We start from the raw sequence: 19480 nt of genomic DNA, 5'->3' as shown, positions 1-19480 counted from the left end.
GAGAAAGTAAAACAAAAACTTCGTTTTGCTGAAGTCTCCTAACACTATACTTACGGTAAATTTATTTGATTTTAATTTTAAGGAATTGTCCTTTAATGATGATACATATTTATAACATTGATCATCAATGAAGTTTTTTAAAGAGAAAATTCAAAATTAAGAAAATTTCTTCTTTATTTATTTCTATTCTAACTGTCAGCATTGTCAAACACTGAAACAAGCGAAGCGAGAAGAATCCTTCGTGTTTTCTACATACTTTTCTTAATTTACTTACAGGATAAATCAAACATTTCAGGCAACCTTAAAAAGGACATCTGGCATAAACAGAAGAGACATTTTTATCTAGGACCGTGAAACCTTATATATATATATAACGTACAGTGATTTAAGGGAAAATTTTGAGCATGCAATAAAGAGGCCAAAAATAAATCATCAAGTTGCAACAAATGCCTGTCGGGGTTGTAATTATAGGATACTTCCATCAAAAAACATTTTCTCATAAATCCAACTATATCAACAATGGATGTGACCAGAGAAAATAACGTCTCACAATGCCACTCCAAATGTTGATGCTACACTATTCTGTATTAGGATCCTTTTGGGTTTTCAGATTTTATGAACCCAGTTTTACTTAATAATCCTTGAAAATAAAGCTTCCTTAGTGAAATGAAGTATGGATAAATAACTGATCTGAGGTAGAACCGACTGAATATTACTATGCCAGTGAATGTATTAGCAGTCATATGGTGAGTTCTCTGGGTATTAGTAATGCATAATGATTCTGCCCTCCTTCGAAAATGAAGTTTCTTTCATAAAATAAACCAGATTGGAAAACAGGCCTGTTCAAAAGCTTATTGAATCACTGTCACAGCTACTCTTCAAGCGATCCTATATTTACGCACGAGACAACATGCTCTCATAAACAAATAGTTTATCTGTGCATGCTTGGTTACACTTATGCCTGGTTACTTTATTCTTAGCATTGTGTTTAATATTCCAATTATTTTTTCTTGAACTGAATATCTCTGGTTTTTTTTCGTGTAAGGTTCATTTTTCAATATTTTTTTTCGCAGGTTCCAGAGCTTAGACTTTAACACCATTCTTCCCCCGACTCCTGAAGAGTACGACAATCTGCAGCCGCCGAAAGGAAACGGTAATTAGAATGCTCATATTATGCAGAATATCTTTTTAAATTCTTGTCTTATAAGAAATGGCAGTTATATGTTAATTTCTGATACGAATTATAAAAGCTGTGTTAAAAATTTGATATCTTTCAAAGTAACGGGGAAAAAAATACAGGAAAGCATACAACTTTACTATGATTTGCTAATATGCATGATTTTTCCAAAGTTTCTAACATTTAATGGATAAAAAAAAAGAAGCATATATTATCCATTAGTAATAAGAGTATACATTATTTATTACTGTTATGTTAATTATATTAATGTATTTGTTATTGCTTATGTTAATCTAATCCTTTTTTCCTACATTAGAGATGGTAGATCTTTCAATCTCTAATTTGTGAAAGATTTTAAAAGGCATCTAATTGTCACCCCTCATCTGATATTTGGCTATCTATCATCTCACTACTCATCTGATCCATGCGATCTGACACAGGCCTGAATCTTTGTAAACACTCTGATAAATAAGAGAAAATAATTTTCTTCTCATTAAAATTTCTTTATTAATTTTTTTTATTGAATAAAAAGAATAAGTTTTTTTTCTGGATCAATGGAATATTAACAGTTTAATGTAAATGAAATGCAGTTAAAGAAAAATGTTAACAAATTTACTCACATTGTAAAACGATGGTCCCTCATAAAGATAATTCCATTTTAATTGTCCACTTCCTTTTTTTTTGAGAGGAAGAAGACAATTTATCTTTCTCTGATATGTTTCATGAACTCTTAACGTTATTATTTTTACAGAAGCTTGGAAAGACTCTATTCAACACAAGAGAGATTCTCTTTTCGTTTTTTTCACCACCGTCTCATATAAGTAGATTTTATAAGGAATACTTCTATTATACTTCTATTTTGATAATAGTATACTTTAAATGAAAATCTGACACAAGAATTGAAAAGCAAAAAGTTGCAGTAACCTTACATTTTACATGAAACGAACGATTATGAACGGACTGTAAACTATGTATAAGCAAGTTTTTATAAAAATTTGTCAAACTATTATTGAATTTAACAATTAAATATTTTAAGTTTAAATTGAAATACAGATGAAACAGATTTTATTTCATTCTTTTACCCATGATTATTAAAAAATTAAAAATTTGTAAAACTTTTTTCCCAGAAAAAAAAATGAATTTTAGTTTATAATCTAAGAATAAAATCAAAATTTTGAAAATTCTAAACAGTTTTTATTTTTAATCTGAATAATATAGAACTATAAAAATTCTTATAAAATTCAAACCTGAAGCAATGATAATTTAAACCGGAAACGAGTAACTTATTTTATTTTTACTTTAAAATTCTCCCAAAATGATATCTGAAACGCTTACTTTGAAAGAATTGCAAAAGTCCTGACATTGGTGTTATGAGTAACAATCTTATTTTAAAAAAACCCTTAGGATTATCTTCCGTCTCACTGAATCAATAACCCATTTCTTCAACTTTAGCACTTCCTAAATTCATGATAATCTGCAAACATAGTTCTAATGACTATGACAGAATCCCTAATTAACCTGAGAGTTATCAACAATCAGTCGCCTCACCAATCCCAACGAAATTATTGAACAAATAATACTAAATAGATTAAACAGTAATGTTGAAGACCGCATCTCACTTTACTAATTTGGCATGAGGAAAAATCTATCGACAAGAGAATCTAAGAATGATAAAGGATATACAACAAAGATTCAGCAATGGCCATCACCGGTGATGTTTCCCCTGGATATCGCCATAGCGTTTGATTTAGTTTGAACTGACGCCTTATCTGCAAAATGATTAACATGAAAAATCTCAAAGGGAATTATTAAATTCTTTTCTTACTATCACTTCAACAGGCAATTCAGGGGAGGGGGGGGGTCAACAACTTGCTTTCCACACCCAGAAAAACTAAAGCCGTTGTACAGATTTCGAAATTCGGTACAATTTTCTTCAATATCTGTATTAATAATTATTCAGAATTGAAAAAAAAAACCCTCAAAATGACACTTTTTGTTTATGACACCGCCGTTATCATCATTATCATCATTACCGATAAGTTTTTTGAACATCCCAAATTAATTGCAAAATGTTTCATTCAACAAAAGATGCAAATAAACATCAGTTATAGTGGTTTTCTTTTCATGGAAAAAAAACTTGCTTCTCCCACCTAAACTACTTAGGAGAAACATTCGTTGGGTATAATGACATTACATACCTTGGCATCACCCCAGACAAACATTTCACTTTTTAGAAGTATATTAAAAAAAATCAAGCACAAGACAGCAAAAGAGAACTTTTATTTTATCCATAAGATATCCCAACTTTAAATTTTGAAGGAAAAAAGAACTTTTAATCATCAAGACAATGTTAATGACCTCAATATCATATGCATCTCCAATTTTTAATAGCCTGAAAAAAAGAGAATTCTGGCTAGCTAGTGGGTATAAAGAAGATTTATTACGGGGAATATACTCTGCTGCGTTTTTTTTTTGAAAATGTATGTAAATTTTGTGTATGTCTTCCAAATGCATTTAGAGGAGCTATCTTAGCGAACAAAGCGCCATCTCATGTATTCAATCAATTACACAAAAAAAAGAGTGGAAATTTCGCAGAAATATTTGGGCATTCTGGATGATCCCTGCTCTTTGTTTAAACTGTGGCTTTTTAATATCGGAAAAATTAAAATTACGATGAAAAATTATAAAGCGTCTTTGACATCATCGGATTATAGAGCCATGAAATGAGTGCAACATAATAGAAATAGGTATACAGCAATTCAAAACTGAAGGTAATTCTAGAAAAAATAATCAATTCTGGATATGTTTGATGATAGCGTCAAATCGAATCAATTATTTGGAACTGTTCTAGGAGATTTTTATTAAAGATTAACAGAGAGAAATTTATCAAATAGAATTAATCAATTAATATAAAATGTGTGTCTTTACATGTCAATGACTAATCCGGTGGAGAATTCTCCGAATTTCTATCCAAAGAATTTGATCTATATTGTGAGCAAAAAAGGAAAAACAATTCGCCGTAGCTGGCTAATAGTAAAGGAAATTTTATTGATAAACATTCTTTTATCTTACTTGTAGCTAATTCCCTGTTGTTGCAAGTAAGATTGCAGAGAATTGAAGCGACACCATATTAAGTCAATATTTAATGACAGAATTTCTGTAGGCGATCCTGAGCGCAGGATTCTTGATCGCCATACAAAAGGAAACCGCGATTCCCATTTATGCAACAAACTAAGGATTCAAATTCATTATTTTATTGGAATGATAGATGGAGGATTTTCTATTGGAATGAATATTGTCAAAGATTAATTTTTTCCTTTTTCGTTAAGATCCAAAGAATATAAGCCTGTTAGACATAATGGACATTAAGGAGCATCTCTATAACTATGTATTACACATCCAACAATTCAGAAAACTGACCAATGAATTCACAACTTTCTTATAATATGACCTAGTATCATCAGATTTATTCGAAAAACGAAGGTTTTTATAGGTGGAGAGTAGTTTTGATCTGTCAAGATTCTTACTACGAGTGTACATATATGGTGCAATGGCCGATTTCAAGAGTTTTTATGAATGAGGGTTCATGGTTTAGGAAGGAAAATACATAGGGCGCGTTAAAGCGAACGAATCGTACATTGAATGACATTTCCAAACGATGAATACTTTTACCAGCAAAATATCCCTTCTTATCATTCGCCCTTCGATCTACAGTGGATAGTGCATTACATTTTGACTTGCCTTTATATATTTCAGTCAAAATTGCTTCCCACGGCATTATCGGCAAGGCAAATTCATAAAATATGATACACGTATGAGGCTCACTGTTGCTATCTACTTCATCGGTAAACTAATTGCCAAAATATTGATTGGCTGAACTTGCTGAGTAACCAAATTAACGAGAGTTGGCGGAGATAACTTGAATTCCTTAACTCCGTTAGGACTTAAATTTACATAAATTAGCTGCGGACAGAGGAGGCAAAGGATTAAATGCCACTTTACAGAGCGCTTCCCTACGATTCGGACGGCATGTTTAAAATGCAGCGGGGACATACTTTGTAGTTTCATGGAACCCCGCAACGCTCACTTGCTCATTTCTCTGAATAACTCTGAGAAACACGAGCGAAAATTTGCTTAGAAATGCATTTAATTGCATTTAAAAGAGAATCACATTTTAATGAATTAATTTGTGATAACGATTTCAGCAAATTTTTCTATTTCTTAAAAAAGATTTACAGAACTAGGATTTAAAATATGCAATCGAGGAGAGTAAAATAAAATAAAATTAATTAATTAACATCGCAGTTTTCTTGAATTATATTTGTTATATTTGTTATTATATTTGTTAACTTAATTTATTATATTTGTTAACTTAAACGTTTTATTTTTTATTTAACTGTAAAATTGAAAAAAAGAAAAAAAAATGCAAATTAAAAAAAATTAACGATTAAAATTTTTTTTTATTTTTTATTTGTTGTTAGAAGGAATCATGAACCACTGTGGTTTCATATGAAAGAAATATCTAACAAAATACAGGTGCTTAGATTTCAAATATTTCCCCATTAGTTTTGGAAAAAACTTGGAATCGTTTAATGAAAGTGTTAACTCCACTCCTCGCAAACAATTGTGGACCTTGGACAAGGCACAAAGCTCCTTGCATGTCATTGGTGTATAACAGTTACGAAGTATTAATCTTTGTGGCGAATTCAGCATTTTTCTGAATCTACGATGTTATTATTGGCGATTAATCCCTGGAATGTGGTTAATAGTATCCGAAAATTGAGCTTTTATTTTAGACGTATTTTTTTCCAACCGAATGAAACCAAACTTTGACGCAGAACTAAGATTGTAGTCACAAAATCACACACCAAATTTTTTATAATGAAATCATTGCGTTTTTGAGTTGTCGCCTTTATATTCTTCTGAAAGTACAGACCGAGTCTGTAAAATAGATATTTGCAGACTCGGTTTGCAAATGGTCTCGCAAAAATCATCTTTCTTCGTATTGCAGTTATCAAATTAATTTATACCAGAACAACCGGATAGAGAGACTTCCTTTGAAGAAATATTGCTGAAAATGTGTTAGAAATCTACAAATTTGGTATAAAGATTATATATCAAATTTCATTCGTCTATCTGAAATCGTTTTTGAATTATCTTTGTCACAGGTAGACAGATCGACAGACATTGTCCCAAAATGTGTTCTTCGAACTCGGAGAGGTATGCAACGTGGAAACTCCCCAAAGTCTTGATTTCGAGTTTTTTGACAATTGCAATTTTTCTGTACTTCGTACATGAGAAAGTAAAAATGTTCATGAAAAATACTCGTGCTGAGAGCGCAAGGAAAAAAATTCAATGAAAGTTTTATAAAATGTGAATAATGCCGGAACTCTGAGATCTGGTAAATCATTAAATTGAGAAGTTTCTGAATGTGTTTGGACTTGTTTTCCTACATCATAGGTGGAATCCTTGAGAACGGGGAGGAAATGCCTGAAATATAAGGTTAAGAAATCTTCAGATAATCAAACTTATTCTGGCTTTCCTGGAAAGTGCAGCAGTGGTAATGTGGTTGTGTTGGTCTCATCCCTGTGACTGAGTTTTCTGCTTTGGAAGAGTCAGTGCATGCAACGGTGATGGCCGTAGTGCAACTATCCAAAATACTGTCACTATTGTGGCAGTGACCGGGTTTTTCAATGACTTGGATGCTTAAACAAGGATGTCATTTAGGGTTGCTTTATTTGAGCTCACTTAGGTTCAGGTGTCTTTTTCTACAACATTATTCAGTGAGTAATTAATGTTGGAAAGATTTCGATCTTAAATAGCACGGATTTTTTATTTTATGAAAGTTCTAATTTCACTACTTACTTCAAGTTATGTTTAGAACACATGTATCATTTAAATCTTAATTGTGACAGTTGTACTATCGCAGAATTCTAAATATTCTTGAAACTGATAGCCCAGATGCACCAAGTTTGTGAAATATTATTTAATCCTTAAAAATATACAAGTGAAATTTTTGGGTCATAAGCTCTAGGCCTTATTGTTAAACATTTTAAGAATAATTTATAGAAAAGTCCGACAATTTGTTAAAACTTTTCACATTCTTTCCTCTACTTTTTTCTTGAGAGCCATTCTTCAAACTGTTTTTAATGTCGTGCATTATTCAGATTGCAATTCAGTATTTGAAGAGTTAAGTAAAGAGTCATTAATTAATAAAAAATGTCAAATCATCAAATTAAACTTATCCTACGGTAAAGAGAAGCATAAACTCTATAATTCTTACCATTTAAACCTACGCCCAAAACCAAAGTATTTGTTTGTTGTTGATGAATGATTTTTAATAGTCTGTAAAATAAAATGGCAAATTATATATGAAAGAAAATGAAACATAATTTATTTGTAAGTTAATTCCCATTGCCATAAATTTGAAAAAAGTTATTTTAACTCCAATAAGGAAAATTTCTAAAATTATGAATATATGAAGGCATGGAGGAATTTTTAGTATGAAGCATCTGAAATCATTTCGACATTATTCTTCATGGCAATTTACAGAATCCAGGATCCCTAAATTGGAGTTAAATAACCCTTGAATATAACATCGGAATAAAAGAAAAGTAGTAGAATATTTTTTCTATGCTTACGAGATAAATTTTAACTTATTGGTTTTTGTCAAAAATATTCAATGAGTGGATTATCAGATTGGTTATGGTTGTTGATGAAAATAGTGTTATCAAAATCGTAGGTAACACATTTTAAACAAATTATGCAATAAAAATTCATGTTAAAATATTGAAACCTGAATTAAAAGCGCATGACAACGAAGTTCATTTCTGTGATTTTAAGATATTCTTTGCGATGGATGATTAATGACGATTTTTTTTAAATAGTTGATTTCATTTATGGACATTAAAAAAGAATCTATAAAAATGAATCGATTTACTGCAATTAAAACAGTATGCTCCCATTCTGATCTGTTTTTGATAGATTTTTTTTGACAAATATGAAAAATCATCCCTAGTAAATGATTGATTTTTTTTTTGAAGAACTGAAGGTAATAAATTTATTTTGCTGTCATATGGTTTCTCAAAGTATTTGATGAAAATGACGATTTAAAAAGTTTATTCCTTCTTACAGAACAAACACCGACCATTGTTCGATTTCATGTCACGGTGCTCAGTATAGATTCAATAGACGAAGGATCAATGGTAAGTTTTTAATTGCATAAATTAGGATATATTTCAAGGCCTCGTATTTAATAAGAGAATTAAAACCTTAATAACATCCAGAAATTTTCATCGTTATGTTGTCTATAGTACTTTCCGATTTCTTTGCAATTTTATTATTAATATAACATTAATTTATCCACACTCTTCTAGATTTAAAAACAGTTTTGACAATTGATATATTTTTTCTTGATAGTTTTTGCCGTATCTAATTAATTTCCATTTTTTTGAGCATGTTAACAAAAATTCTAATTGTTTGCTATCTAAAATAAATATGACAATCTAATATAACAACCAAATACATACATTGATTATAAATTTAGTGCTCATCATATGGTTCTTCTTTCTCTATTCATAATGAAAATAGAAATTTTTCAACTTCCAAGTGTATTATATACATTTTAAGCAACATATTTATAGTAAATCGCAAAAAGCAGAAGTGAAAAAAGAAAGTTGTCGTTCTTCCTGACACTTAGAATGTATAAATATATCCTATATATCTGCATAATTGTAAATGTAAAATTTGTAACAACATCTTGGCAAAGCATGCTTTGCAAATGTATTAAAATAGGGAATCAAAATCTGGTATTTCCTTATCCCGAGCGACCAGTAAAATCTCTGAATATTTCCGCCAGACATACGTCACCGACATCTTCATGTCGCAGAGCTGGAAGGACGACCGCCTGCAGCTGCCGGAGAACATGACGTCCAAGTATCGCCTCCTGCCCATCAGTTGGCTCAAGAAGATGTGGCGACCGGACTCTTTCTTCAAAAACGCGAAACGGGTCACCTTCCAGGAGATGACCATTCCAAACCACTACATATGGCTCTACAGCGACAAGACCATTTTGTACATGGTCAAGTGGGTATCTTCTTTGCTTTAATTTACATACGAAAATAAAGTTTGCAAAGATATTTGAAATATTGATTAGTATTATAGGCCCTTCTCTGTTTTTCGTCGCATGAATTTTGATTCTAAAAACCATAGAAACTGAAATTCTCAGCCATCATCTATACATTAAGTTAAATGAAACTCAGGTGAAATGTTTCATAAGTTACAGCATATTATTCCTTCAAAATTTAATCGCATCTTGCTTGTTAGCTCGTCTGTAACCGCAGGAGATTTTTACATATATATAAGACATTAACGCACATGTCACAGAAATTTCTCTTATTATAGGCTAATTGCCTTTGACAACTAGTTGAATCTTCTGGATTAATAGTCTCTAAAATTTCAATTAAATATTTTATAACCAGGTCTTAGGTTTTTTTTCAGCAAAATATTTTTAAGCTTCAAATGTTGATAGTTATGCAGCCATACTATTTTATAAAACTTAGACCATTCTTCAAAATTTCACTATGCATTTTTCTAATTTTCTGTCAGCTTCCCAAAAATGTGAACTTTAGTTAGAACTGAAGTCATTAAATTTCAGTTAATATAATTGCTTTTGATAAAAAAAAGTTTTTTAAAAATATATCTACAATATGATGATACATATGGAAAATAATCTTTCAGCATCTAAGTCTTAGGGGTATTATAAAATAATTTTGCAATTTACGCAATATTTCAAAGGATTATTTAGTAAAATTTCTCTTATTCAACATAAAATCCATTCTATTGCAAAAAAATCTATTGTTATATAATTTGTCCTATTGTTTTTCAAACGAGTCTATTTTTTACAGGTTGACCTTAGAGCTCTCCTGTGCCATGAAATTCGAAGCTTACCCCCACGATACACAGACATGTTCCTTGAAAATGGAGAGCTGTAAGTGGAGACCCATGTTATTCATTCATGTTTTAAATGCGGTCACTTATAATATCGAGTCATTTTAAACTTCAATGATAATATAATACGAAAAGACCAGGAAAAAAAATTCTAGATTATTTAAAAGGACTCGAGAACGGAAATATTCGCTCGTTGTGTTAGTAATCTTAAAACCCTTGTACAGCCAATGAAATTATAAAAAAGTGTTCTTCAGCGCATTTTATAAGTAAAAAAAAAACTGAGCATAGAAATATCATTTCTAAAATTCTCTTTCGAGCATTTTTACCCTCTATTAAATAGACCACAGTCATAATGTGATAGGTGTAAACTATGTGCATAATATGAAGAATTAAAATTTCTGTTATGATTATCCAGTTGATAAGAATAGCGTGGACTAGAATAATAGTCTTTTATGAAAGCTTTTCATATTTTAATTGGAACAAATTACATTACAAGAATCTAAATGTAATTAGAAAAAGTCTTGTAATTCATTTGATAATACAAAAAAAATGTCTGTCGTTTAGTTGTAGGGGAAGGTTGAAACGAAGTTTTCCGTTAAAAAATAATAATTAAATAAATTATTAGCTTTTTAAAAATGGGTCATATTCTACCAATTTTGTTGTTGGAGGAAACCGCCCCTCGATGTACGATATGCCTGTCCCTAATATTAGTTCGGTATATTCTTATAGAATGCTGACATTTTAATTCTCAATAAATTCAATGTTTTCTTTCTTCTCGCATTATTTTAAAAGAGCTCTTTCATAAAGTGCCTGATCCTCATTTTTTTTTCTTTTTAAAAAGTTATTGGTATTTTTTTTTCCTATCTTATATAAATATTGCTATTTTTTTATGTTTTAAATCCTATACAGCAGTTTTTATGCAGATTAACAAATTAACTATTTATAAGATAGAACAGTAGGTATTTTTAAGTAATCTTTTAAAATACGATTATGCTTTTTTATGGACCATATATTCGCATACATCTTATGATTAGCGCTATCATAATGGTTTTTGTGCTAGTAAATCTCATCAAATCAATGAATACGTTCAAAAAATGTCATTATAAACTATAAAAATATCTTTATTCTAACTTAAAGTCCTTAATTCCTATTCTCTAATTATAAAAGCCTCTTGTGAACTTCTCACCATCCTATTTATAAAGGAAATAACAAATCTGCAGCGATTACCTTAGTTCATTTTAAATAATTATTTAAAATCAACTAAGCGAATTCATTGACCTTAAGATTATTTAACTAGTTTTAACTAGATTTGAAATTAAAATAAATGAGGCTGTTCGTGTCTTTTCCTCTTATTTTGCGATATCTGACCATTTTGTCCTTTCTCCCCCGCAGTGTCCTACACCACCGACGACCTCATCTTCGACTGGGAGTCCAAAGTTCCGTTGGTGGTGGAACCGACCATCGAGCTTCCACAACACATCCTGGTGGACACCAAACTCGGAGACTGCATGCAGGAGTATTCAACTGGTAAGGAAATCCCTTTATATAACAGAAGGCAGCATAATAATAATAACAAAATAAAAAGAGAGATTGAATAAAAAAAAGCAATAATTAAATATACAATAAAATATGGGAGATAACTCGATATTTAACTGCTTTATTATACTCTAATTTTTTATTTATTTTTTTCTAATTAACAGAAGTCAACGTTTCCGCATTTAAAATGAAAGGCTCTTGTGAAAATGTAATTAAATAGTTAAAAACAAATATATGTTTATTGTAATCGAGAGAATGATCCGCGGAGATGATCCGAATGAAAAATTAAAGTATTTAAGAAGAATTTTGGAAAAAAACTTTGATTTGAGAATCAACAGACATTTTTAACAAGGAATATTTGGAACAAGGGACAGGGAATATACAAGAACAATTTTCTACAATTTTTTGAAAATCCTTCATAATAATAGTATAGTAGTCACACATATAAAACCAAATCTAGCAAAGGGGGGAAAAGAGAAACCAATTCAATCTTCAGTAACTTAGTTTTTATTTATGTAGTAAAACATTGTGGTAGTATCCTGTTTGATTATATTAACACCCCGTTTTAAAGCCACACTAGAGCTATTTTGGGACGGACCTCGTCAGTTTGAGCCGCTGTCAGATGCCGAGGACGACACATCAACTGGCACACCCATCACCAAGCTTCCGCATCTCACCAGAGGGAGGACGTTCGGCCCCGACGGATTTAACGTGCACCAGACCCGCTTACACGACGGTTCTTCGGTGGGATCGGGTCGTGCACTTGCAACTTTTATGCTCTGAAGGCGAAACCTTACTACTATTGACGCATTCAATGAAACGAAAAAAATTCAGACATGTAAACAAGTTCATCGAGATTTCGATTCTTAAAAATGAAGTGGAACGAAAATTCTGTTTACATTTGCTTTATTGGTTTTAGTCAATTCCCTTAGAATTGAAGATTAATAATGCATGTTCTTGGGTACATGTGCATTAAATTTTCCTTTAAGAGTGCGAAAGTGGGCATGCGTGCTTCAAACAATGAAGGAATTATTTTATCTTTCATGGAAAAAATAAATGATTTTAAATATTTTCTTGAATTTTTTAATGACACCATTACTTATCTTATTACTATATTCATTGACTCTTGAAGTAATTAAATGAATATACAAAGCTACGATTTTTAAAATTTTAAAAAGTATTTTTCCTTATTAATTACACCACAAAATCAAGTACTAGAGTGAATGAACAATGCCCCTTCCCGCCAAAAAATAGTATTCAAGGAAAGTTTGCTTCCTTCCATTTCTTGAGAATGAAGGAGAATTGAATTGAGAATAAAGATTTTAAAAGAATTCTATTTATCATATATTTTTTTAGCTAATCAATACTTAGCATACTCAATTCTATAAAAAATATTCACAATGATCTTGACCTAATAGAGAATTCCATCTACCTGAGACGTTAGACTTAAGGACATATTTTTTAATTCGAAATATGCCCTAAATGGTATGAGAAATTAGGTTCTCTGAGTCAATAACTATACTTTTGAAAAATTATGATTTTATGTACAAAAATAAATTCATTGTTTCATCAGGTATTGAATGACGTAATTTTTCTTCCATTGATGAAAGCTAAAGAAGAAGGATTCTTTTTAATATCTGCGTATTTCACAAGACAAATGAAAAAGAGAAATCTGAATACCGCGAAATGAAGATGGATGAAATGGACGTTTACGTTTTTAATAGAACTATGAAGTCTTATTACTGGTCTCCATTAGAAAAGTTCGAATACTGAATGAATAGAGCATGTGTAGAACATTTAGAAAAACGCGGCTTTAATATCTGCCAGTTTGACGACATTGTGAATTTAGATCTAAAGGTTGTAAATGAAATGAAACAGAACTAATATTCCCAGAGAACCAGTGAGTCGCCTAAGGCGACTAGTACATAATAATTTTCCTTATGTTTAATTTTTATTGATGAATATTCAAAACGGGAGAAAATTTGAATGGCAAATACGATAGAAACAAATGCTGCTTATTTACATCTACTTTGAAACGGATCATTTGACAACAGGTAACAAACAGATCGATGGCGGAAGAGGAGGAACCTCCCATCGTCCTTGAATGCCATGTGTTTACTCATGAATTCCACCACTTATAAAGGGCTCTCTGTCCTCTAAAAGGATTCTTCCAACATCAAAGTGCTACCCGTAATGTATTTATCCAATTCAACACATTAACGGCAATTAGAGTTCAATGAAGGGATGCTAATAGCCGCTTTAGATACATCTAGACAGATGAAGAACGGCTGTTGCCCTACAACCATGTTGTTGATGTTTTCGCCGCTAATGAAAATTTGTTGACTCATATGCTTTATTCAATTTTATATTAAATTATTCAATTTTTATACATTAATGGCATTTTTTATCACTTTACATAATGCCATTTATTCATTAAATTGTTTGAAAGCAAAAAAGGCAGTTAACCAATTGTAAATATATTTGTATAAATCTGTAATAATAATAAAGAAAAAATGTACTGTTCGTGCTCTACAGGTTGACCACTGAATCCAAAATTATTAAATGTGGCACAAATATACTCTTAAAAAAGAAAATTTTGAAACTTTAGCAACGATTTTTTTGAAGTTTTCATTAAAAATGAGGCTAAATTTTAACGTTTTCTCGTGACAGGTCCCAAAGACAATACATAATTAAAAAAAAGACCCCCACCAGACAGTTAAGCTTTCAATAACGCTATTATATGAAATGACTTTATCTCACTAGAAAACTTCATGTGCACAAGAAACAGAAAAGGCGAAAGCTATTTCATTAATACAGCTTTAGTGTTTCTCACAATTTGATGCTAAAAACTACTCTGTTGAGAGAATCGCAAACTTCAAGTTATGCATAAGAAATTGGTTGAATTTAAGCTTGATTAATATTCCGAGAGAGTCAGCTGGTTGTCAAAAATTAAGCGAATATTTTGAATTTCGACAATGCTTTCAATCGTTTGTTTTTTAAGTTCTTTTATATGAAAATAAATCTATGTTTGTTTTTCGTATTAAAATACGCATTTTCTTAAAGTTTAATCTAATATGATTCCAATAATTGCTCGTGTTTCTATTGGGAATTTATATAAATGAATCAAGCAGTTTTAATCAAGCACAACATAAGCGTAAAACATGGCATGCAATTGAGAAAATTTCTTTTTTTGTCACTAATGTGACAATTTTAATAAGATTTGAGATGCAACTGGATATTGCACAGCAAATTTCGGGAAAAGTTTATTCTCAAATCCATAGTCCTCATAGTTTTATGACGAGAAATTGCTATGAGTCCAAAGAAAATCCTCAGACATTTAAGAGAGATGACATTTTAAGCAATTGTTGCTCATGGTCGCTTTATACTGTAACAAATCATTTCATTAAGTATGTGAAATATGCTACTTTTATCATAATATTTTTATCGTTTAATTTTCTTAAGGAAACTATAACAGGAAAAATTTAACAAACACAAGGCGAAAACTTATTTTCAATATACATAATTATTTTCAAGTAAAATTTTTAAATGACATGAAATTAAGTTTTAAATCATTGTAATAGATATTCGTCTGTAATAAATCAATCCTTCATTAATCAAATCTGATGGAAATTGAAAAAGAGAAAGTATTTGATTCGAAGTTTACATGCAATATTATTGGAAAAGACCACCAGTTTTCAGGATGCCTTCCTCCAATTTACGTTAATGAGTTATTACAATGATAGCTTGTCAGCAGGACACTGGATCTAAGGACTCAATTGATCCTTAAGAACATTTCTTTATTTAAAATATGAGAAAAATACCTTTTAGCACAAGATATTGTACGATATATCCATGGTGTTATCCGATATTTTGAATACCGACTTATACCTTTAAGATATCGTAAAAATATTGCAGTAATTTTATGCTACTAGAAACAACTTTTGATTACCCTGGAAAATCGTTGAAGTCTAAATAGCACGGCATATTCAGTATGAGTTTACTTTCTATTCCTGACAATAATTAATGCTTATACGGAATATTCGTGAGAAAACGCATCAAACCTAGGTAATCAAGCTACAATTTAGTGCTTACAAGTTGTACACATCTTGAATAAATTTTTGAATAGATTAACATTTGCTAATATTTATTATTCTTTTAAATATGTGATCATTTGTTTTTCCGAATTTTGTACGATTGTTTTGAAATATGTTTTTAAAATTATCCTTTACAAACAACAAGATGAATATGCTTGCATTGCTTGTTGGCGTAGGAAACTTTACCTGCATCGAAGTCATGTTCACTCTGGAACGCCGCCTGGGATATTATCTGTTCCATACCTATATCCCAACCTGCCTCATCGTCATCATGTCCTGGATTTCGTTCTGGATACGGGCTGATGCCGTCCCGGCAAGGGTCACCCTCTGTGTCACCTCCCTGCTCACTCTGGCCACCCAGCACGCCCAGTCACAGAAGTCCCTGCCTCCCGTTTCTTACATTAAAGCAATCGACATATTCATGTCTACCTGCACCCTCTTTGTCTTCTCGTCACTCATGGAGTACGCCATCGTCAACATCGTCATGGGGCAGGCGGATGAGAGGGAGCGTCTTGCCAATCACATGCTCAACGACGTTCAACTCATTCATATGGAGGTAGGTTTTAAAGAAAAGAAGCATTTTGATACACATTCGACTTTAAAATTTTGTGCAGAGGAGCTGAGGATATGATGAAAAGTACCCTATATGTAGGATTTCAAGATATATTATATTTGAATGCTTAGAATGTCACCCTATAGGTAATTTGAAAGGTCTCTTCACAATGTATTTGTATGATGTATTCTTTGACTATCACCGGGGGACTGAAAAAGTGGAAATGAGCTGTATAGATTATCAAAAAAATATTATGGATGATATTTATTATTAATGTAATTTATCACATGAATACAAATACTTAAATCGAGACATTTTTTTGGATACCTAATCTTAAATTCGTAATCAAAGATTAAAAATAGTTTTAAAATGGAAGCATTTAAAGAATTTTTATAGCAGTGGAAATAAGAGAGAAATATTCCCTTTCCAGAAAATAACCAGACAAATTTCTGCCAATTCTGTTTTGCCTTTGTTTCGTGAGAAAGCATAATTTTTAAAAAAATACCATATTGGTTTTGTGATTCCAAATCATAATTGTTTTTTAAATTTAAGACAGCCTTCAGAATTAAAAACAACAATTGAGATTCAAGATATGTATTTAAGGGAATTCTTACCAGAAAAATATAGTTATAGACTGTCTCAAAGATGTTGACAGCCTAAATGAAACATACTTGCTTTGATCTAATAAAACCATATAGATCAAAGTAAAACCATTGCTTTTCCCGCGATATATTTGAGATATTGCGTTTCGATGACACCTACAAAAATCTAATGCAGGAATCTGCCGATGACTGAAGATATCTATGAAATAAATGAAATTACAATGCGCCAATAGAACTTTAAATTTTATAAATGCAAGAGTGATAATCAGTTTCATAATAATTAATACCTCAAAGCCATAGATAAATATTTAAAGATTTAAAAATTTGCCATCTACTGTCATGACAATAACCATTTTAAAAGTTAAACAATGGTCTATATAGAGTTCTATGTGTCCTTTTGCAGTTGAGCGTTTTGGAAACGAAACAAGAAAGACCTTTCATTCTTCTCAACCTTCTAGAGTTTAAGAGGGTTCTCTTTTGTGCACTCGCATGATAACCTATTTTTGCTTTTTCTCAGTATCAATAAATCTAGCGATCATACATAAGGATCATAGGAGTAAAGTGTTCGGATGGTTAGGAACTTCACAGTTTTGCTCCATAAGCTTAAGGAAAGGCTATAACCCATAATTGGCGGAGCAGTTACGGAGGTAATATTACGGTAAATATGGAGTTTTGATATGGTCATCATTTCCAGTAGTAAAGGAAGGATAAAGGATTCTGTTCAGAAAATTATCTCATCTGTGCTTGGTTAATTTTGCGAAATCGAGTCTGACTTTTCTTCCTTTTCGATTCCAGGGCTCGACTCGAATGCCGAACGGAACCAAAATGGCCCGATCGCCTTCCCTGCGCCGTCTTTCGGAGTCTTTTGAGAGGCAGGCCCTCAAGATAGACAAGTTCTCGAGAATTGCCTTCCCGCTTTTGTTCGTCATTCTCAACGTAGCCTACTGGTCCTACTACCTAAGGTAATGCCACAACTCTCATCGCTCCTCCCCAAAAGGGTAATACCACTTTCGAACGCAGACTGAAGAACGACAGATTTCAATCCGAAAAAAGAAATTTATTGCAAATTTCTTTTCATGTAAAAGAGTGTCTCTATTCATTAACAATAATTAATAATTTCAGCTTGTACGAAATGGTAAATGTGTAAATTCAAGGAATTTTTTAAAGTTTTTTTTTTCTTTTTAGATTATAGAATTTAGAAATGAATTGTGGTTATATATTTCAATGCACCCGTGAAATTCATAGCTGGTAGATGATTCAGAGAAATATGTATTGCCCATTTAGTAAAGATATGATGCAATAATTTAAAAAAGTAAAGAAGAATTCGTATACACTTGTGTTAAGCTTCAGGAGGCCTTGACATTGCTGCGGGCTGTCTGTGTCAGGATGTCCGCCTTCTTCCCTTTGAATATGGGTGGATATTGAGCGGCTAATTAAAATCATTGTTTATTATAAAGACGTTGCTATATTTGAAGTATTGATGAGAAGCTTCTTAATTTGTAACTAAACTTATTTATACTGTTAAATTATTGTATGCTCACGCTCGATCAAAAAGTAAATGACATTCCACTGCAGCTTCATCATGGTTTTTAATCTAGAGGCAAAAAATTCTTGGATAAAAGCATTGATTTTTCGATTCATTGTGAATATCAGTCAGTATCCATTTTCTTCGCTGCAACAGAACCATTTTTGCATCCATAACACAAACGTAATGTTCACAAAACACTTGAAATTGGTAATTGTATTATTTCTTTGAACATTTAATGCACTTTTTGTCAGCTCAAAATTATTTCTATGTACTTTTAATCTCTATAGATAGGAATTGGATGATGATAGGTTGGCACTGTGCTGAAGTTATAGCAGCACAGTAGGGCCGACCATCCGTACTAGCCAATCTTTTGAAGTGCCATGTGCATAGTGTGAGATCTTGTAATACTTCGATGCTCGTTTCTTATAATTATAGTCTGTTTCAAGGTAAGATGCTCTGCAATTGTTCTAGGACGAACAATATATATATATTTTGACAGTCGGCCCAAGTTCGAGAAAACGTATGTAACATCCCCCTTTTTTTGAGATTCCAAGAGAGTGTTGTTTTGACCAGCTGCTCGGCATTGCAAATCGTGGCCGTATCTGAAGAATAAAACAATTAGATGTAAGGGAGACGATAAAGAATCAATGCTTTTATTCAGAATGCTTTAGGTCTTTGGTGCTTACCAATATTAAACTACAATTTCTACTTTTACGTGTGTTTTACTTTTTGACCAACCTTTGTCAACCTTAACAATCATTCACATAGAAAGAGTATCCATTTTATTTTATTTTTTCTGACTAGACAATTTCTAGATCGTTACAGATAGATATATGTTGACAGAGAAGGTGTTTAGAACATGTAGAGAAATGTATCTTATGTCGTTTGAGTCAATAAATGTGCTACTGAAAAAGTTCCGAAGTTGAAACCTTACGAGTTCCCCGAATTTATTAAACACATTTAACAAAGTAATCTGGACTCAATAATATTTTAAACTAAAAAACATTCTACACTTCTGGAATTATCACTATTCATCGGTGC

At 31.6% G+C, this 19480-nt stretch overlaps 1 protein-coding gene across 1 annotated transcript; it reads left to right on the top strand.

The window, feature by feature from the left end:
* The first annotated feature begins 1083 nt into the window (after positions 1-1083).
* LOC129988608 (glycine receptor subunit alpha-2-like) lies at positions 1084-17949 on the top strand. The gene is made up of 7 exons (XM_056096868.1): positions 1084-1153; positions 8312-8382; positions 9036-9262; positions 10084-10166; positions 11519-11653; positions 15933-16291; positions 17707-17949. The coding sequence occupies exons 2-7, from the start codon at positions 8380-8382 to the stop codon at positions 17875-17877; spliced, it is 978 nt and encodes a 325-aa protein (XP_055952843.1). The 5' UTR covers positions 1084-1153; positions 8312-8379; the 3' UTR covers positions 17878-17949.
* Positions 17950-19480: the final 1531 nt, after the last annotated feature.

The sequence above is a fragment of the Argiope bruennichi genome, chromosome 10, assembly GCF_947563725.1.
Source record: "Argiope bruennichi chromosome 10, qqArgBrue1.1, whole genome shotgun sequence".
Lineage (NCBI taxonomy): Eukaryota > Metazoa > Arthropoda > Arachnida > Araneae > Araneidae > Argiope > Argiope bruennichi.
This window is presented reverse-complemented; position numbering and strand designations above follow the sequence as displayed.

Coding starts and splice junctions, on each gene's coding strand:
- LOC129988608 (XM_056096868.1), top strand. Junction 10,167..11,518: donor TTCCTTGAAAATGGAGAGCT/GTAAGTGGAGAC, acceptor TCTCCCCCGCAG/TGTCCTACACCACCGACGAC. Junction 11,654..15,932: donor CATGCAGGAGTATTCAACTG/GTAAGGAAATCC, acceptor TTGTTGGCGTAG/GAAACTTTACCTGCATCGAA.